Source organism: Hyla sarda, chromosome 7 (genome assembly GCF_029499605.1).
Source record: "Hyla sarda isolate aHylSar1 chromosome 7, aHylSar1.hap1, whole genome shotgun sequence".
In the NCBI taxonomy this organism is placed as follows: Eukaryota; Metazoa; Chordata; class Amphibia; order Anura; family Hylidae; genus Hyla; species Hyla sarda.
In genome coordinates, this window is record NC_079195.1 from 93,222,290 (window position 1) to 93,244,779 (window position 22,490).

A 22,490-nucleotide genomic window follows, 5' to 3' on the forward strand; every position below is an offset into this window, starting at 1 on the left:
CCTCGGAATGTATGTAACCGTCAGCTACTGATATGCCATAGGTCACAAATACAAAGTGACCTCTATGACTTCTGAGCCTTGTTGTGCGCCCGTCCAGCACGTTACCCCATATGTGGATGTATTTTTATAGTCAGGGGGAAAAGCCCTCAAAAATTTGTAACCCAATTCCTCATATTACCCCATGTGAAAATGTTAAAAATTTGGTAACCCCAGCATTTTAGTGTAAAAACATCTTATTTTTCAATTTATGGCCCATTTTTCAAAAAACCTGTGAGGTGTTATTTTCCACTGTACCCCTTGTTACGTTCATTGAAGGGTGTAGTTTCTAAAATTGGGTCATATGTGTGTTTTTTTTTTTTTCTGTTGGGGGCTTTATAAATGCACATGACCCCCGACTTCGATTTCAACTAAATTTCCCTCCTTCTATTCTGAGTATTGTAGTGCGTCCACAGAGCAATTTACATCCACATATAGGGTATTTTTTTTTCTCAGACAAAGTTGTTCTACAAATTTTGGGGGCCTTTTGCCCTATTACCCAATGTGAAAATGAAATATTTGGGCTAACACTATCAATATAGTGCAAAAAAATAAAATGTTTCACTTTTACGGCCCATTGTTAAAAAAAACTGTGAGGTGTAAGAACTCACTGTAACACTGTTACGTTCCCCAAGGGGTCTAGTTTCCAAAATGGTATGCCATGTGTTTTTTTTTTGCTGTCCTGGCACCATAGGGGCTTCCTAAATGCGGCATGCCCCCAGAGCAAAATTTGCTTCCAAAAAGCCAAATGTGACTACTCCTCTTCTGAGACCTGTAGTGCGCCAGCAGAGCACTTTTCACCCCCATATGGGGTGTTTTCTGAATCGGGAGAAATTGGGCTTCAAATTTTGGGGGGTATTTTCTGCTTTAACCCTTTGTAAAAATGTGAAATTTTGGTGAAAACAAGCATTTTAGGTAAAACATTATTTTTTTTTTTTACATATGCAAAAGCCGTGAAACCCCTGTGGGGTATTAAGGTTCACTTTACCCCTTGTTACATTCCCCAAGGGGTCTAGTTTCCAAAATGGTATGCCATGTTTTTTTTTTTTTTTGCTGTCCTGGCACCATAGGGGCTTCCTAAATGCGGCATGCCCCCAGAGCAAAATTTGCTTCCAAAAAGCCAAATGTGACTACTCCTCTTCTGAGACCTGTAGTGCGCCAGCAGAGCACTTTTCACCCCCATATGGGGTGTTTTCTGAATCGGGAGAAATTGGGCTTCAAATTTTGGGGGGTATTTTCTGCTTTAACCCTTTGTAAAAATGTGAAATTTTGGGGAAACCAAGCATTTTAGGTAAAAAATATATTTTTTTTTTTACTTATGCAAAAGTCGTGAAACCCCTGTGGGGTATTAAGGTTCACTTTACCCCTTGTTACATTCCCCAAGGGGTCTAGTTTCCAAAATGGTATGCCATGTGTTTTTTTTGCTGTCCTGGCACCATAGGGGCTTCCTGAATGCGGCATGCCCCCAGAGCAAAATTTGCTTCCAAAAAGCCAATTGTGACTACTTCTCTTCTGAGACCTGTAGTGCGCCAGCAGAGCACTTTTCACCCCCATATGGGGTGTTTTCTGAATCGGGAGAAATTGGGCTTCAAATTTTGGGGGGGTATTTTCTGCTTTAACCCTTTGTAAAAATGTAAAAATTTGGGGAAACCAAGCATTTTAGGTAATTTTTTTTTTTTTTTTTTTACATATGCAAAAGTCGTGAAACCCCTGTGGGGTATTAAGGTTCACTTTACCCCTTGTTACATTCCCCAAGGGGTCTAGTTTCCAAAATGGTATGCAATGTGTTTTTTTTTGCTGTCCTGGCACCATAGGGGCTTCCTAAATGCGGCATGCCCCCAGAGCAAAATTGCTTCCAAAAAGCCAAATGTGACTACTCCTCTTCTGAGACCTGTAGTGCGCCAGCAGAGCACTTTTCACCCCCATATGGGGTGTTTTCTGAATCGGGAGAAATTGGGCTTCAAATTTTGGGGGGTATTTTCTGCTTTAACCCTTTGTAAAAATGTGAAATTTTGGGAAAAACAAGCATTTTAGGTAAAACATTTTTTTTTTTTTACATATGCAAAAGTCGTGAAACCCCTGTGGGGTATTAAGGTTCACTTTACCCCTTGTTACATTCCCCAAGGGGTCTAGTATCCAAAATGGTATGCCATGTGTTTTTTTTTGCTGTCCTGGCACCATAGGGGCTTCCTAAATGCGGCATGCCCCCAGAGCAAAATTTGCTTCCAAAAAGCCAAGTGTGACTACTCCTCTTCTGAGACCTGTAGTGCGCCAGCAGAGCACTTTTCACCCCCATATGGGGTGTTTTCTGAATCGGGAGAAATTGGGCTTCAAATTTTGGGGGGTATTTTCTGCTTTAACCCTTTGTAAAAATGTAAAAATTTGGGGAAACCAAACATTTTAGGTAATTTTTATTTTTTTTTAACATATGCAAAAGTCGTGAAACCCCTGTGGGGTATTAAGGTTCACTTTACCCCTTGTTACATTCCCCAAGGGGTCTAGTTTCCAAAATGGTATGCCATGTGTTTTTTTTTGCTGTCCTGGCACCATAGGGGCTTCCTAAATGCGGCATGCCCCCAGAGCAAAATTTGCTTCCAAAAAGCCAAATGTGACTACTCCTCTTCTGAGACCTGTAGTGCGCCAGCAGAGCACTTTTCACCCCCATATGGGGTGTTTTCTGAATCGGGAGAAATTGGGCTTCAAATTTTGGGGGGTATTTTCTGCTTTAACCCTTTGTAAAAATGTAAAAATTTGGGGAAACCAAACATTTCAGGTAATTTTTTTTTTTTTTTTAACATATGCAAAAGTCGTGAAACCCCTGTGGGGTATTAAGGTTCACTTTACCCCTTGTTACATTCCACAAGGGGTCTAGTTTCCAAAATGGTATGCCATGTGTTTTTTTTTTGCTGTCCTGGCACCATAGGGGCTTCCTAAATGCGGCATGCCCCCAGAGCAAAATTTGCTTCCAAAAAGCCAAATGTGACTACTCCTCTTCTGGGACCTGTAGTGCGCCAGCAGAGCACTTTTCACCCCCATATGGGGTGTTTTCTGAATCGGGAGAAATTGGGCTTCAAATTTTGGGGGGTATTTTCTGCTTTAACCCTTTGTAAAAATGTGAAATTTTGGGGAAACCAAGCATTTTAGGTAAAAATTATTATTATTTTTTTACATATGCAAAAGTCGTGAAACCCTTGTGGGGTATTAAGGTTCACTTTACCCCTTGTTACATTCCCCAAGGGGTCTAGTTTCCAAAATGGTATGCCATGTGGTTTTTTTTTGCTGTCCTTGCACCATAGGGGCTTCCAAATGCAGCATGCCTCCAGAGCAAAATTTGCTTCCAAAAAGCCAAATGTGACTACTTCCCTTCTGAGACCTGTAGTGCGCCAACAGAGCACTTTTCACCCCCATATGGGGTGTTTTCTGAATTGGGATAAATTGGGCTTCAAATTTTGGGGGGTATTTTGTGCTTTGACCCTTTGTAAAAATGTAAAATTTTTTGGAAACCAAGCATTTTAGGTATTTTTTTTTTTTTTTTTACATTTGCAAAAGTCATGAAACACCTGTGGGGTGTTAAGGCTCACTTATTTCCTTGTTACGTTCCTCAAGGGGTCTAGTTTCCAAAATGGTATGCCATGTGTTTTTTTTTTGCTGTTTTGACACCCTAGGGGCTTCCTAAAGGTGACATGCCCCCCAAAAACCATTTCAGAAAAATGTTCTCTCCAAAATCCCTTTGTCGTTCCTTCCCTTCTGAGCCCTCTACTGTGCCCGCCGAACACTTTACATAGACATATGAGGTATGTGCTTACTCGAGAAAAATTGGGCTACAAATACAAGTAAAAATTTTCTCCTTTTACAACATGCAAAAATTCAAAAATTGGCTCTACAAGAACATGCGAGTGTAAAAAATTAAGATTTTGAATTTTCTCCTTCACTTTGCTGCTATTCTTGTGAAACACCTAAAGGGTTAAAACACTGACTGCATGTCATTTTGAATACTATGGGGGGTGCAGTTTTTATAATGGGGTCATTTGTGGGGTATTTCTAATATGAAGACCCTTCAAATCCTCTTCAAATCTGAACTGGTCCCTGAAAAATATCGAGTTTGAAAATTTTGTGAAAAATTTGAAAATTGCTGCTGAACTTTGAAGCCCTCTGGTGTCTTCCAAAAGTAAAAATTCATACATTTTATGATGTCAATATAAAGTAGATATATTGTATATGTGAATCAAAATTTTTTTTATTTTGAATATCCATTTTCCTTACAAGCAGAGAGCTTCAAAGTTAGAAAAATGCAAAATTTTCAATTTTTTCATCAAATTTGGGGATTTACCATAAAATTTTACCACTAAGTTAAAGTAGAATATGTCACGAAAAAACAATCTCGGAATCAGAATGATAAGTAAAAGCATTTCAGAGTTATTAATGTTTAAAGTGAGAGTGGTCAGAATTGCAAAAAACGGCTGAGTCCTTAAGGTGAAAAAGGGCTCAGTCCTTAAGGGGTTAATTAAGTGATTTGCACAATAGAATTGTGGCCATAACTGCATTCGTTGGGAATCGAATTTGTCATGAAATTTGTGACTAATTTGGATTCATCAGATTTAATTTGCTCATCTCTAGTTACAACATTATGGTCTATGGTTTTCTGACCAATGGTCTTTGCTTATCCTTTGCTATCTGTAGTATTAATGGCATAGTAACATCTTATAATGTGATTATACAGTATATTGTTATAATAAACTATCACTTTATGATCTTTTAGGCTCTAACCTCTGGGGCCTCTACCAATCCTGAGCATGACTAAGTACTGGTATACAGAAGTATCCCTTTCTGAGTTTTTGCTGAGTCAATCTTGGCTACCAAGCCATGGAGAGAACAATAGTTGGTTTAATTGGTTTAAATTTTTTATGTGATAGGACAACACCTTCAAGGTAGCACTGTAGTTCCTTTGTAAACCTCAACCATTCACTGTGCAGGAAAATTATAACACAGCCCCCTCAAAGTGAATGCAGCTGTGCTGCAGTTCAATGTACAGAGTGGTGGCTGGGAGCATTGCTGCTAGGATCTGTGTTAAATCTAAAAAATTTATTTTACTTGCCCCCCCCCCTCCCCTTCACCACACCTTTCCTAAGATATCGTTTTTTTTTAACTATTTATTGACTATCTGTACTTTTCACTGAATTGTCTGATAAGTGTGAATTTTATGGCAGAAAGGGGTGTGTAAAAGCTAGGTTCTGGGGGGTGTAAATATATGGCAGAGGGGGCATGAATCATATTTAGGATGTATGTGATTATGAAGCTCACCGTATTAGTCTAGTATTCATATATGATTTTGCAATAAAGTCTCAGCCCATCTAAATATTTAAGGAAAAATATAGTCAATCAAATAATAAAACCTCCATATTTTGGAAAGTGAGAGGTGGGGCGAAGCAGGTAAGTAATCCCCAGTTATAAGATGGTGAAGTATGTGGTAGTGTACGCTTCACTCCCCAGCTGTCAATCAAAACCGTCTCATTCACTGCATTAGACTGAGCATTGAATGAGTCAGAAAGAGTGGCTGGCTGGGGAGTGAAGAGCACTGCTGTACACTTCACCGCCTTATAACACGTGATTGCTAGGGCTCCCAGGACTGACACTCCATACAATCTATATTTTTGACATGTATACTTTTCAATGACAGTAATGCTTTAAATTATTTCATAATTTTTTCAGGCATAATACACCAGCAAATTTTTTCCATTGCATTTATATACAAGAACATATCCATTTATTCTTACAAAGCACTCACACGCCTTGGTCCTATACTTTTAGAAAGTTAATGTTGAATGAAAGCAAGAAACAATAATATTTTGGCCAAAATAAATAATGTATTTCATTTGCCAGAGGCCTGCAGTGTTCCAGAAACAGTCCCAGCTAGATATTACTTTGGAAATGTCTTCACTTGCTGTCAAACAGGGTAGTTTGGGCAGCAGGAAAGACAACAAGCTGAGTAAAGTACTGAGTGGAACAGGGAAAGTTATTGACAAAATCGACTGAGGAGCTGGAAATGTGTGCTGAGAAAAATACAAACACAACATTATCAAGTCAATAGGAGCAGCTACTCTGTGGGTCAAGTGAAAAATGAATGCAAGGGAAAACTGGTAGCATCGCCCAGAGCTAATGAAATGCAGCAATGTAGTATAAATGTCACATGTCCGCTCTCTGACACCCCAGAGCCATTTTTGTATAAAAGACTTAGATCAAAACTACACCCTACCCACTGCTACAACAAATGGTCACTTACCCAAGAGAAGTGCTTTTTGCACTTTAGTTTTTCCCTCTTTACCTTAAAAAAATCATAACTCTTTCAATATTGCACCTAAAAATCCATATGATGGTTCATTTTTTGCGCCACCAATTCTACTTTTTAATGACGTCAGTCATTTTACCCAAAAATCTATGGCGAAACAGAAAACAAATTAATTGTGAGACAAAATTGAAAAGAAAAACGCCATTTTGTAAATTTTGGGGGCTTCCATTTCTACACAGTACATTTTCCATTAAAAAATGACAACTTCACTTTATTCTGTAGGTCCCTATGATTAAAATGATACCCTACTTATGTAGGTTTGATTTTGTTGTACTTCTGGAAAAAATCCTAACTACATGCAGGAAAATGTATACGTTTAAAATTGTCATCTTCTGATCCCCTATAACTTTTTTATTTTTGCGCGTATGGGGTGGTATGAGGGCAAATTTTTTGTACCGTGATCAGAATTTTATAGCGATACCATTTTTGCATTGATAGAACTTATTGATCGCTTTTTATAATTTTTTTCATGATATAAAAAGTGACCAAAAACGCACTATTTTGGACTTTGGAATTTTTTTGTGTGTACGCCATTGACCGTGCGGTTTAATTAATGATATATTTTTATAATTCGGACATTTCTGCACGCGGCAATACCACATATTTTTATTTTTATTTACACAGTTTTTTTTTTTAATGGGAAAAGGGGGGGGGGGGGGGGGGTGATTCAAACTTGTATTAGGGGAGGGGTTAAATGATCTTTATTCACTTTTTTTCCCACTTTTTTCTTGCAGTGTTATAGCTCCCATTGATCAGTGGTTTCTCATAAGAAACCACTGATCAATGATTCTGCCGCTTGACTGCTCATGCCTGGATCTCAGGCACTGAGCAGTCATTCGGCGATCGGACACCAGGAGGCAAGGTAGTAGACCCTCCTCGTGTCCTACAGCTGTTCGGGACACCGCAAGTTTGCCACGGCGATCCCGAACAGCCTCCTGAGCTAACCGGCAGTGATTTAGTTTCACTTTAGACGCGACGTTCAACTTTGAACGCCGCGTCTAAAGGGTTAATAGCCTGCGGCACCATGATCAATGCCGCGCGCTATTAGCCACGGGTCCCGGCTGTTGTTAGAGGCTAGGCCCGACGCCGTGGCCCCGCGTTATAGAACGGGAGCGGACTCAGGACGTTCAGGTACGCCCTGGGTCCTTAACAGGTTAAAAGAGTATTTCAAGATTTTTTTTTTATTTGAATATTCTACAGGGGCTGTAAAGTTGGTGTAGTTCATAATATAGTGTCTGTATATAGTCTGTATATAGTGTCTGTATATAGTGTTTCAGTGGTCTGACAATTTTTCTGTGATTTCTGGCCCAATATTTATTTTAACAGCATACAAACTGACTGTTGTCTCAGTTTTTCCCAAGTTGCAGTGCGGCCCAAGACATTACATCATATGTCAGGTTTTCAGAGGGAGCCTGTCTTTGCTTCAATGGGTAGAGCGTCCGCTGGGTGGGAGGTAGATCATTCTGCAGTGAATTGTAGGATTGCAACAGTTGGAGACACCCTGGTTAGAAAACACTGGTCTATTGCATTGAAGGGAGCACAGGTGTGTTTCAATAGGTGGGGTGGCTGTTGTGTGGGAGGAAGAAAAATTACCTCACACTTACAGACAAGGAATTATGGGAGATGCAATTTGAGGGAGGGAACTACAACGGGAAATAGCTAGTTCACAAAAAGATAGCCACAGCATTATGATTGACTCAGAACACAACCGTTTAGCTCCAAGACAAGCACAGGTCCTTTTTACGCATGTCCATTACTGTCTGACAGGTAATTACTAAAATCACCTTATGGTGGATAACCCCTTTAATGGTAATGAAGAAGTACTAGATGCTTTGAACAACCTTACAGCAGATGTGGTTGGAAAATTAACAGTATGTGAATTTAAGTATCACCTATCCATAGGTTGGGAACCCCACTGCTATCTTCAGAACAGGGCCCAGCAATGTATCCATTCTTGAAGCGCTCTGGCCCTCACACTTGGAGACAAGCAGTGATGGTAACCAGTCATTTTGTCATCTTCGAGGGTGAGGGTTGGAGTGTTCCAAGGATAGGTAAGTTGCTGGGCCCTGTTCTGAAGATTCTCAGTGACCCCCTGCAATCAAACACTTATCCTCTATCCTGTGGATAGGGGATAAGTTTACATCCTTGAAGTACCCCATTGAGGGACATGCTGACTGGTTATTGGCCAAGTGACTCAACCAGCATTTGTCAGTATATGTTTTAGAAATGCAAATTTTTGGAGGCATGTTTCATAAAGTAAAAATGTTCAACTAGTAATGTAACTGTATTATAGCTGGATCATGTGGTTATTCCATAACTTTTGACAGGGGTTTTGTATTTTGCCAGGGGTTCTTTTTAAATGTTTTAAGGGGATTTAAAAAATGTTTCTGTTATTAGTGAATACTGCTTATTTTGGATTTGTTGGCGTTTTTAAAGCAAATCACCCTGGCAAATTGAGGCAAATTTTTCTATTGAATTGTAAAAATAACTATCGTCCTTGCCTTATAACTGCCTACAGTATGTTACTATTTTTGTAATGTGTTTATGTTAAACACACTTTGTTCTAATTGGCCGCAAAGCTGCCAAAGAAATAATTACCTGATGAGAGGTTATCCAGGTGCTTACAGCTAATCACCTTAGGGGTCACAACAAGGAGACCCCTTGTAATCAGCTAGCTGCGGGGGACCTGCATGCAGCACAAGGGTTATCAACCATGAAAAACTGAATTCAATTCAATAACAAGTTTGCATCTTGTAAATTACATTTCCACAATGCATGAAGTCCCGTTTAAAATGAAAAAATTATCTGGTATTGTCCAGGCATTTAGAGTCTTGTATTAAGGAATACATATTTAAAAAAAATGGCTTCATAGAAATGGATGAAAACATGACAAAACATATTACACAGTTTAAATTTGCATGAATGTTAAATTACAATTGTCATTTCAAACAACTTTCCTCTATTTGATACCCTGTCTTATTTCAAACATATTTGTATGTCACTTCAGTTACCAGAAGTAACTCCTTACCCCCCCCCCCCAAAAAAAAAAAAAAGTCTTGACCACTAGGTGTTTGATTTCTATGCAGCTGCTATACAGTGCCTGTTGTTATGATGCTCGCATCATGCATGACAGGTCTCAGCTGCTATCAGCAGCCAGGGACCCACTGGTAATTGTCCGCCATTAAACCCTCAGATGCAGTGATCAATACAGATCATGGCATCAGCGGCAATGCAGGTATTATAATGGATGATCGGTTCACCCGCGGTGCTGCCATGGGGATCCGATCATCCAAAATGGTGGATGGAGGTCCCCTCACCTGCATCAGGGTCTTCTGCTCTGGCCTGAGATCAAGCAGACCAGAGCAAAAGATTGCCGATAGCACTGATCAGTGCTAGGCATATACATAGCACTGAACAGTATTAGCAAATGATTGCTATAAATAGTCCCCGTAAATCAGCCCTTTTTCCCATTTTACCCCCCAAAAACAAATGGGCTGTGTTCTTAAGGGGTTAATGGAGAGAACAATAAATAGGTATAACATTGAAGGGGCTCTTTTACAGGCTCAGTTACAGGAAGAAGAGGACTAATATCACCTAATCAGGGATTGGGAGTCTTGTTGCCAGGTGCAGAGTGTGACCGCCAAAGCCGCTGATTGGGCGGTTGATGAACAGGTAGGAGTTGATGAACAGGTGACATCAACTCCTAAATTAAGACCACAGTGTCACATGGAGGCTAAACAGGGATTAGTGCAGTATCAGAGAGGTAAGTATCAGTTAGTTTAGGGGTTTTCTTTAAAATATGGATATCCCCTTGAATGTAACAAAATCATAATGTACAGGTACAAGTCTCTCAAAGAAATGAATAGATAAAGGGACTTGGTTACTCTGGGTTTCACAGACTCTGACAAATGGTTACGTGGTTACCTAAATGATAGAATGGAGGCTCAAAAATATATGACATTATATATTTATGCCTTTACACCTACCATAAAATATAGTAAAACAACTCATTATCTTCTCTTTCTATTATACATTACCCTGTCCATGAACATACCCATCCACATTACAATTTACTCATCAACCGATTATGATACACAAACTAGTTAACTGAGCTCTGAACTTTTGTACTAAACCCCAATGTGAAGTAACATTGTGAATACAGAATTTTGTTTACATAAAGCTAACGATTCTACATTATCTTAAGTTATAACATAACTCAAAAGAGAAACTTTGGGAACAAGCCAACGATGATTCACTTATACCTCCACTTGTTAACTTATGCTATACTTACTCTTTCTGTTATTTGAAAAATATTAAAAAATATATATGACTAAAGCATTGCAGTAAGTTTTTTAACAGAATAATAATGTATTCTACAGTAGACTTTTTTATCCAGGAAATTGAATTTGCCACATTCTTCTAAATTTGATACTACTACGTATCAAAACTGTTAATAGTAAGGAGTCTATCTGCTGGGATCCTCCATGATCTTCAGAAGTGTGTTGCCACACAATTTTGCACTGTGTCTCCATTCATTGTCTATGGGAGCTGCTGGGGATGGGAGGTTTAGGATCTTCTTCATGAAATCACAGGGGGTTTCAGCAGTCGGCCTCCCCCCAATCATATACTTTTCATCTTATAGATGGGTAGATGGGGATAAAGTTATTAGTTGAACAGCGCTTTTACATCAATTATTCTTTTAACTATTTTATCATAAGTTAAGCTCTTAAAAGAGAAAAATCTGATAAGTAGCTATAATGCCTTTATTTTTTTTTTCATTACATTAATTCTCAATTCCTATGGTATACTTATTTAAAGGTAGTGTTTAATTCATCATTATTCTGTCTCCAATACTGCAAAATTGATGGTAACTCTAGACCATATGCATCACATTTTGACATAAAAATCTCAGACATTTATATACCATTCAGACATATCAATTGCTTTCTAAACTGTTCAATTGTTTGGTATATAACAAAACATGTGAACTATATACCATTGAGAAACAGTTTTTCTGTGATGCAAAAAACACAAAATGGCAGCAATTTATGGTATTCATATACTATATGCTGGATTTTCTTATGGATTTGTACATGATTACTCTGTGTGAATGTACAGGCATACAGTAGAGAATAGGCCCACGGCATCAGGCCTTAAAGGGCTTATCTAGGGACCTAAAAAAAAGGGTCCCTGGCAGCCCGAGGGAAGGGGGTGTGTTGACCACCATACGAAGCGGCGGCCGATGCGCCCCCCTCAACACATCGCTATGGCAGAGCCGGAGATTGCCAAAGGCAGCCTCTGGCTTTGCCATAGAGTTCTATTGAGGGGGCATGTCAGCCGCCGCCTTGTGCGGTGGTCAACATGCCCCCTTCCCGCAGGCTGCTGATGCCCCGTACAGAAGATCGCCGGGGGCACCAGCGGTTGGACCCCTGGTGATCTGCAACTTATCCCCTATCCTTAGGATAGGGGATAGGTTTTTCAGGATTGGACTACTCCTTTAACATAGTCCCTCCCCTTGCTTATTTCTTGCACCATTCACTGCTCCCTGATGTGCCATCCCCCTTTTCCATCTGCACTGTTTTCTCTCTGTTCCTTCGTCCTGCACACCCTTTAAAAATAAATTTCCCCAGCAGTTCTTGCTGCCAAGATGATAAGAAAAAGGGCTTGTCCTGACAGCTATGAAATCAGAGGGAGGGTGGTGTGGTTGGACAACATTAGAAATGGGGGGGGGTGGCTTGTTGGTATGACATCAGAACAGGATGTGACTCACCAGGCAAGTCTGCTAAAAGCTGGAACAAAGTGTTACATGATCTCTGTTGGGGGGAGGGGCAGTGGACATAGAATTATAGGTTTTTCTTTACTTTCCCTAATACAATATTCTAAAATGGAAAAAGGCTCAGTACAGGTAATACATTTATATTACAATATTCCATTACAGATGTTTTGGCCATGGGGGGACACAATATTAATAATTTTTCCTATCCAGAGTACCCTTTAAACAGAGGTATAACTTGAAGCTTTTTGTGCCAATACAAATTCTTCTAAGAGACCTACCTGCTATCTGCCATTCATTATACTGGTGTTATTTGGTAGAGAGGCCTTTTGGCATCTTTAAGCATCAGGGCATAAGTGTAACTGCTACCTTTGCACCCCTTACAGATTCATCTTTAACCTTAAATGGACACTGTCAGATCCAAAAACTTTTTATATGTTGTTACTGATGAAAATTAAAGACCTTTAATTCCCACCACTAGGGGTCTTCTTACCTACTGGAACACTAACCAGTTCTGCAGGAGCATCAGCCTGTCCATGAGTCATGGACAAGAGATGACTCATGGACAAGGCTGCATGAGCAGACACACCAATCACCTCCCACCACCACAAGGGAGGGACACGTCCCCTTCCCCTGAGAAGATTTCTAACACTGTAAGCTAATGAAAAGAGGCATTTTTTAAATAATAAATACAGGTGAAAGAGGTAAAAAATGTGATGTACATGGTTAGAATTAGGTATTGAGTAACATATATATATATTTTTTTTGTGGGATCTGACAGGTACGCTTTAAGGTCACATCTGAAAGAAGAATAGAACTAAAATGCTTCCAAAAACAACTAGCCCATTCTGAAATAATTACCAATATAAAGCAAAGAAAAAACATGGAAAATGTAGTTAAATGCACAAATACATTCTAATTTTTAACTATAAAAATAAATATGTCACCAGAAAAATTAATGAGCTATAAGTGACATCAATACAAGTAATGATAAACTTTTTTACAGCATGTAGCAAAATATTGTGTGAAATCTCAACAGGAGGATGGAGGTTGCGGTAACAAAATGTATAAAAAATAAGGCTAAATGTTATATTATTCTTACCTCTTCAAGTACATCGGCAAGTTTACTAAGTATTTCTTCAGGAAGGCTCTGGAATGTTGGTACACTGAAAAATAAAGAGAAATTATAGGTTACACAGCTCTGTAATATCCTAGAAGATATCTTTAAAATGGCAATAAAAGTCCATAGAGTTTATCCATCTCCTGCTGAAACTTCCGGCTTCAGAGAAGGCAACAATATAATTTATAGACACTCGTCGCAGTTTTGCTCCTGTCTCCTAATCTCTTTAAGTAATTTGAGCTATCTTGAGTTATATCTATTCTTAATGTCAAGCCTGATAAGCTGGAGGGTTTTTCTTATAAGCAAAGCCCATAAACTCCATCTACTGTAGATTGTCAAAGATTCTCATAAGTCCCTTGGACTCGAAGATACATTAATAAAGAAACATTGGCAAACAGTAGTATAAGAGCACACAGCACAACTTCATGCATCAAACTAATTCTATTACTGCCAGATAACTGGGAGATCAGCTTTCTTACTTCAGATGTTAAGACACAATTAGGTTATTGTAGGTGGAAAAGAAAACCCTCAGTTGTGATAAACTTTACAATCACAATAGTAAGAATTTTAAAGTATTCTCAATAATTTAATACAAAGAATATTCAAACACTTAAAATATAAGAACACTTAAAAATATCTTCCTAAAATAATGTATCACATGCTCTTGTCCCTAATGTGCTACTTGTTCCCCCCCACCGATCTCCAAGACATAATCTGCAATATAGTACCCCACACACCTTGCGCCATTTCTGCTAAGACTACAATTGCTCTATCTCTGCTTTAATGAATATTATAGCAGAGATGGAGCAAGGTATTAATATTATAATGATCGTATTTTATGTAAAATATGAAAATGTAGTGTTTGAGATATATACTGTCTATACCTTCTTATGGCATCCACTAAGACAGTCACACACACTCAGTTCAACTACATATTTCTCATTAGTCGCTGCTGTGTATGCAGGCAAGAGGGATTGTGGGAAAGTGTGTACTCTGTTGCATGGCAACAGCAGAGTTAGAGTTCAAAGAGGAAACCAGAAAACCATGATTAAGGTTGACTAGGCACCAGAAACTCGTCAATTTCTTCAGTAATGCATGGATATTTTCAGTGCATTGTTAAAAATTTTAACTGCACCAGCTGTTGTTTGTTGTGATGTATGTGGTACACATCTGATTTTACCAACCTTGTTATCAACTTTGCTTTGTAGGAAAACCCTTTACATATCTCTACATCAAGGATTTTGATAAATAAACCTAACATGATGACCGTGATACATAAACAATCTGTCATCCATTGGCACCTCAAAAATGTGATTAAGGGTGCTGATGGTTGCCATGGTATCCAGAGGCCTGACATTGACTGCCTGGCCTACTAAAAAAACACATCTCATCCTGCAAAAAACAAGCCCACATATGACTACATTATAGCAAATTTAAAGTTATGAGTCATGGAATACAATGACCCATAAACTAATAAAAAAAATATTTTTATTGTGCAAAGGTAGTTAAAGGAGTATTCAAGGATTTTTTTTTTATTTGACTATGCTACAGGGGCTGTAAAGTTAGTCTAGTTCATAATATCGTGTCTGTACCTGTGTGTGATGGTTTTCTCACAATTCTGTGATTTTCACTCCAATTTTATTTTTAACAACATACAAAATGACTGCTGTCTCAGATTTTTCCCAGATTGCAATGCGGCCAGGACCTGAGATCACTAGTCAGCTGATGATAGGGAGCCTGTCTGCTTCAATGGGTGGAACGATCGCTTGGTGGGAGATATATCAATCTGCAACAGCTTTAGGCACCCTGATTGAAAACCACACTGATTTGAATGGTATGCAGCTCATTTATGTTTCTATGGATGGGGTGGCTAATGTGTGGGAGGGAGGAAGATGGAATTGTGGGATTTGTAGTCAAAAAAGAAAAAGTCAAACAGGAAATACTAGTTCACAAACAGCTAGCCACAGTTTTATGGTAATCTCAGAACATAGCCATTTAGCCCCAAGACAAGCACAGATCCTTCCTAAGCATGTCCAATACTGCCTGCCAGGTACGTCCTAAAATCACCTTATGGTGGATAACCCCTTTAAATATGAAAACCCTTTAGTATATATTGTACATTTGGCATCACTATATGAAATATGTCTTTAAAGTTGAAAGATACTTTATTATTATGCAGACAGCAAATGCATTGTCATCCTATTGCCATAGCAGTCCTTACATGCCTTTCCTTGCAATGTGAAATACAAGTAAGGTATCTTAAAATGAATTATTGGTGAATATGCAGATGATGGGAGTCAAGAAATGTTTGCAACAAGCCAAAAGCTTAACTGCATAAACATACGCTGAGCTAAAATATGTGTGTTATAAACTGAATGTGACAGCTCATTTGTCTAGGTACCAACCAAAGTCGATGGAGGGATATTGGTTTGATAATCCTTCTCTGAAGCCCGGCAAAGTACACTGATGCTGATTGTGAATCATTGATGATATTATTGGGCTTTAGAAGAAAACATTTATTTTGAAGCTGTCAAAGTCTTCTGTATCCTACAGCTTTGGGAAATGTCACCTTTCCCATGTCTAGAACTGCATTTAATAAATTAAATCTTTCTTCAGAGAATACAAATTTACAAAGAGAAAACACCAATCCCAACACATTACATATGTCAGAAAAATGAAGGAATCTTTCTGATAGGAAACAAAAAAAAGAAAGAAAGAAAAAACATGCATCCTAACTCCTTTAACCCCGTGTCACTATAGCAAGTTTCAGCCATTATGACAGGGCAGTTTTGTTTCATTTATACATCTTTTCATTTTTCTGTCAATGAAGTCACATGAGGGCTTGCTGTTTGGGGAATATATTGCAGTTTTCAGTGGCACCACTTTGGGGTACATATAACTTACTAATGAATTGATTATTTTTGGAGAATAGAAAACAAACTAAAATTCAGTTACTGTGCAGTTAAGTTTTGAATTTCGCGTTGTTCACCGTGCAAAATAAATAGTGATTATTTCTATATATTTTTTTTAAAACTTAACTACTTTCACACAATATAACATAAGCCATAAGAACAACATTTTTTTTTTTTTAAATTGACGGACCTGTGTGAGGGCTTTTTTTTGCGGGACAAGCTGTAGTTTTTATTTTAAACATTTAGAATTACCTTATGAATAGTCAAAGCCTGTAGACAGTAGCTTTGTGACCTTGGGCCTCTAGACATTGGCTTACCACCAATTACTATACACACTCCTATAATTATATAATCTGTAATTATGACCTTATACAATTATCATTTGATGTCACATTGCTATCCATATGTCACATTTTGTACTAGTTGGCCTTGGTGAAGTAGAAGTCTTTTCTTTCCTATTGCTAAGCCACTGGCTATTTGTGCTGCACTATTCGATTTAGTAAAAGAATACAACTCCATTATCAGTCAATAAGTGAATAAATGTTCATACTAAATCAGACCATGATGGTATGCATATGTCAAATCTATTACAATTCCTATTTGAAGTCTATTAGAACACATATTGGTGCTTGCACATACTGAAGTACAGCCATTACAAAACAAATTTAGAGTTCCAAAAAACTATCATATTATCCTTGTTTTTCTCAACAGACCTGGATATAACATATTCTTTACATTTCAGGCACACAAACAAGAGCATATCCAGTACATAATCGCTCAACAACTTCCTGATGTGTTCAAAGAATTCACAAGAATCCAACATGAACATATTGGTACATATAAATGCATAGACTTAGACACCTGGTTAGAATCAATCTCTGGGCTCCTATGCTAGAGAAGAAATTGAGTCATTACTGTGGGAAGCCAAACACTCCCTGTAGAGAAGTGATCAAATTTTGCAGGGTATCCAGGTCTCTTTTAATGTCACACAAAAAAATTTCATTTGACCTCTGTATAAGAGACATGATTTACCTTCGGCAGAAAATGGCATTAATCATTTCTCAATCTAAAGAGGTCATCTGACAACAGATTTCTATGTAAGGATTTTCATCTCAACAGCCCTGTGCATGCATAGTAGACACCTTAGAAATCAAGCTCCTCTTTACCTCCAACGCAATATCCAGTTATTTAAAGTATTTTAACATGCTACAATTTAACAGGAATATTAGAAAGCACTTGCCAAAGGTAAATAAACTCTTTTTATATTTAAGGGTATATTTCCATGTTGTCATTTATGGCAAATCCAATGCCTGGTAGATGCGGGTCCAACCCCTGGTATCTACACCTAACTAGAGAACAAGAATCCGACAATGTGATTGGTAAATCAAAAATAACTAAATGGGACGTTTTACATATTTTACTTAAGAGAACCTGCCTCTGATGCCCTGGTCCCAATGCTATTTTTATTCTATATTATATGAAAAAAAGAATTGTGGAGCACTCACCGGGTTACTTCAGTCAGAGGCTTCTTTATTGAAAGTTCTTACAGGTTATATGTACCGGCCTGACGAAGCGCCTCGGCGCGTAAATGGTCTGTCGCTGTGTACCCCCACGTCTACACCATCCTGCTCCCCTGCATGTAACCTGTAAGAACTTTCAATAAAGAAGCCTCTGACTGAAGTAACCCGGTGAGTGCTCCACAATTCTTTTTTTCATATTCGATATCTGCTTACCTTTGTGTGGTAGCACCAAAGAGGTGTCAGGTACGGCTTCTATAGGACTGTGTAAAGCAAGTGTGTTTGTGTCCTGCATACTGTGCAGATCAGGGAAGGTGCAGAGACCATCGTTCTTGTGTTGATATTTGCTATTTTTATTCTGTTGCCATGCACCACTGTTTCCGAGTTATAGGAATTAATCTATCTGCATTTTTTCATGAATAGTCAGGTGGGCGGGAACTTTATTTAAAACATGAATGCTGGGATTGGGTGGGGGGTGGGAGGGTGTGTGGTTCATTCCCACTCAGCCTCATAATTAACTCTTGAGGATAGTATAAATTACATGTGATTTTATAATATTATTATAGGATCATTACAGATGCCACAATACCAATTATGCTGGGGTTTATTTACATTTTTTTCTATAATAGTATTTTAAGTTTTTAAGTTCTTTCTTTTTTTTTTTTTTTTTTTACATTTCACTTTCAATTATTTTCACTAAAGAAACTTTAAAAATTGTACAACTTTGAAGTATCCTCACTCCAGGAGTGAAGAAAACTATTTTTGTAATAAGGGGAATGGGGATCGAACCATTAAATTGCCTGAGGCTGGTTGAACAGAACAGGGGAGCAGAAACATCTTTACATCATTATCTTTACAATCTAAATCAGAATTATTTCTAGTTTTGTTAGTTTTTACAGTGCTTTGTTTATTTTTTTTGTTTTTTTCATATCCTAGTTTTAATGTCTAATTGTCCTTTAAATGACATGATATCTATCTAGCACCACAGGAAACAGGCTAGAGATAGTACCAGAGGGATTTAGCTTTTCTGAAGAGACAGGTCTGTGTTTGAAAGTGAGGAGGCTGGGGCAGAGCCTGCCAGAATGTCACAGTGACCGCCAGTTTGAGGTATTTGCTTACTGGTCTTTAGAAGCTTCTAAAAGATACATTTAGGTATAATCCTTTTCAAGATGCCTATGAAGAAAAGCAACGTGCTCAATGCAGGAAATGGGTCAGAGTAAACAAATACATTTATAACATTGCCCGCAGCCATACGGAAACACATAACCTTCATAGTATTTATCTCACTGCTTTTCCTGGGGAAGTACAAAAAACATAAGTACATAGAGACATAATGACAGTCTCTGATAAGCCTGTTATCTATGCGTGCACAGCATCACTAAACTCACCGATTTAGGCAAAAAGGCACCAGGACTGAAAGAGAAGTTCATGTCCAAGGTTAAAAACTAATTTTGCATTTCTTCTTAATCAATAGTCATCTTTTATTCCTCACTGCGTGACTCAGCATTTATAGATAGAGCACGATGAGCACCAACAAGGGCAAAGTGAGGGCACCTGCATGTCAATGGTAAGAAACAGGAGCCTGCAAAGTTTTTGGGTCAGGTCATATCTTTAAGGTCAGTAACAACCTTTAAGGGGTTGCCCCCTCATGGTGAAAACCCTTTACTCAAAACCTCCCTTAAAAATTATAACTTTATTGTGATTAAAATACAACCCCAAACAAACCTTTAAAATTATCAGCAGCTCATAGGTGGTGTTAATCTGGACAGTTAGTACTACTCTCCCTATTATGGGACACTATTCAGCCCACATTTTTGCTTATAATCTGTGTTTGTTATACTGCACATGATTGCTCCTAGTGCTGGATACCTATTCCTAATATTGTGCCACCATTAGATTCGCTGTATTAAAGCATATAACTACTAGCCTCCCTGATGTTTTATTGACGAATCAGCTTTGTCAAGGGCTGTGAGGCTAATGCTTTTGATTTTATTATCATAGATGCCATTGCCAACCTTACTCAAAGGCTCTGTTGGTTAGTCATGGTTAAAGTTGTATTCTGGAGAGAAAAAAAAAATTTCTAATCAAATTGTACAAGAAAGTTATATAGATTTGTAAATTACATCTACTTAAAATACCAAGTTGTTTAGTTCTTTCCATCTAACACAGTGCTCCCTCCCTTTGTCCAGGTAGAGGTTGAAGCAGCGAGCATCATGTTATTAAAAAAAAAAAAACTACCTCACTTTCCCCAGGGCATTAACAGCTCATAACAAGGCATATACTGGAAGGCATGAGACGTTTTAAAAAGATTTACAAATCTGTTTGTTTCTGCCACCTGCTGCTTAAAAAATATATTTTCTTTGGAATATCCTTTTCAATTTCTGTTGTCCGTGACAAGCTACCTTATTGTACTAAAAAAGAAATATTGGTGCATGACCTGCTGGTGCAAGAAGAGAATGTCAGGCCTGACAGCCCATTTTTAAGGGGCCTCTACAGTGCATTGCCTGGTTGTTAAAGGGGTACTCCACTGGCCAGCGTTCAGAAGATTTAGTTCCGAACGCTGTGTGCACGCTACTGATATGCCATGACTGTTTGGGTGCAGTTGCCAATCCATGACTATTTTTGGGGCTGCAAAAAAAGGGAATCTTCCTGCAAAAAATTCATATCTCCCTTGTACTTGTCATTCCAGTTTACCCAGCACCAAACATATTAAAACAGTTTGAGAATCCACATCTCTAGTTTGAGAACATAAAATGGATGTAGTTTTAAAGGGGTATTCAAGGCAAAAACCTTTATATATATATATATATATATATATATATATATATATATATATATATCAACTGGCTCCGGAAAGGTAAACAGATTTGTAAATTACTTCTATTAAAAAATCTTAATCCTTCCAATTTTTATTGGCTTCTGAAGTTTTCTGTCTAACTGCTTAATGATGATGTCACATCCCAGGAGCTGTGCATGATGGGAAAATATCCCCATAGGAACTGCACAGCTCCTGGGACCTGAGTCATCAGAAAGCAGTTAGACAGAAAACAGCAACTCAACTTCAGAAGCTAATAACTATTGGAAGGATTAAGATTTTTTAATAGAAGTAATTCCCAAATCTGTTTAACTTTCCGGAGCCAGTTGATATATAAAAAAAAAGTTTTGGCCTGGAATACCCCTTTAAAGGGCTTTTTTTTTCTTTTACTAAAATACATCTCCATTTGTCAAATTCATATATTCATCATTTGACATGTGAATAGAAACCTTGGCAATATGTGTCACCATCCACTGACAGATTAACTGGCCCTTTCCTTTATGGAGATTGTTACATTTATTCATAATTCTGTCTATAGCCATCAGAAATTACAATGTGTAAAACTGAGATAAAATCCCTATTACAATGACAAAGCTAGATTGCTTTGTTTTTAAAAGTATTGAAGAGAAATGACTGCACTCAACATTAAATGAGTTTTGACATCACTTGATATTATTTACAGCTAATGCTCCGCTAGCCTTCCTTTGTGTTTTCTGACACATTTGTGGGTTAGAAATAAATTCCTGCATTATCAATGCCTTTGTCCTAAAACCAAGAGCATTGATGCTATGTCCTTCCTAGAGGATAAATTGTGACTCTTCTTTATAGCACACAATACATCGAGCAACCTTCCATCCATCTCCCGCTCCTCTCCCGTCCCCTCAAAAAGAAAAAAAAACAATTCCACTTAAGGTATATCAAAAAAGTCATTACTGGACCATGGCAAATACAGTGGTTTAAATTTAAGTGCAAAAGAAGTGCAAACCTGTCACACAAAAAAGTGCACAAAGATGCAGCCCATTAAAAGGAGAAAGGCCCCCTATAAACCTTTTCTCTCCCCCCCCCCCCCCGCAACAGAAAACACCTGCCTGCAAGGGTGACAGTCTCTGTTCTGAGTAAGTGCAGGGGCTTAACAAGGTCCAAAAAAAAAGCACTGTATAGATGCCAGGAAATCAGGTAAGGATAGAAAGGGTTAACGGGCAAAGCAAAAGATACAAAATACAGGGAATAAACAGCAAAAGCAATGTCATACAGGTCTAAACAAAATAACGAGAGCTCGTAGTACAAAAACAGGTGACAAAGGGATAGTCGGCTCACTAGATCATGAGTCAAAAGTACAAAGTAAAGATCAAGTAAGGAGTAATACAATAGTTTGTGGATAAAGACTGAACACAGGCAACATGAAAAACAAACTGGATATTTATGTAAGTCTATAGAAAAACATTTCCTGTCTACAACATTTCTCTTTATAAAAGTCAAGTAAGCCCTTTGTGATGGCTTTTTGAAATAGAGAGTACACCTTTAAGTAGGATAAAGTTCAAGTTATCGATTAGATGTGGATAGAATAGATAAGATTAGGCAGACATGGTAAAGAAATTGAGTGACTCATAGATAACTCAAAGGGTTAGTGTGTGGGCCATATATAACATGGTGTATACCCAGCAGTCACTGTGGATTATTTAGTAATCCCACTTGAAATTTTACATGTAGTTTATCTATTCTTTACATTGTATTAACTGTATAGTAAGTACAGTTTTTTATGCAATAAGGATAATGACAGTGTAGCTTTAAAGTATTATTTTTTTATGTGCCTTTATTTGAAAATGACCCAAATTTCTGCAGATTTTTGGTACGAATCCCACAACAAAATGCAGTGTCCCATTACTGTCACCCAACTGCTGCAAAGTACAGTCGTCAGGTGGCTAGGGGTTAGCCTTTTGTAGCCTTAGTATTGTGACATGTATATAAATA

The 22,490-nt window shown here is 38.1% G+C and overlaps 1 protein-coding gene across 4 annotated transcripts in view; it reads right to left on the reverse strand.

Annotated features, from left to right (window-relative positions):
- The window catches only part of PRKG1 (protein kinase cGMP-dependent 1), a 1,084,726-nt gene that overhangs the window by 184,899 nt on the left and 877,337 nt on the right, over nucleotides 1-22,490 (reverse strand). For all 4 annotated transcript variants that reach the window (XM_056530020.1, XM_056530021.1, XM_056530018.1 and 1 more), the window contains exon 5: nucleotides 13,258-13,321. In XM_056530020.1, the coding sequence (XP_056385995.1) occupies nucleotides 13,258-13,321 (64 nt within the window). The remainder of the gene's footprint in view (nucleotides 1-13,257; nucleotides 13,322-22,490) is intronic.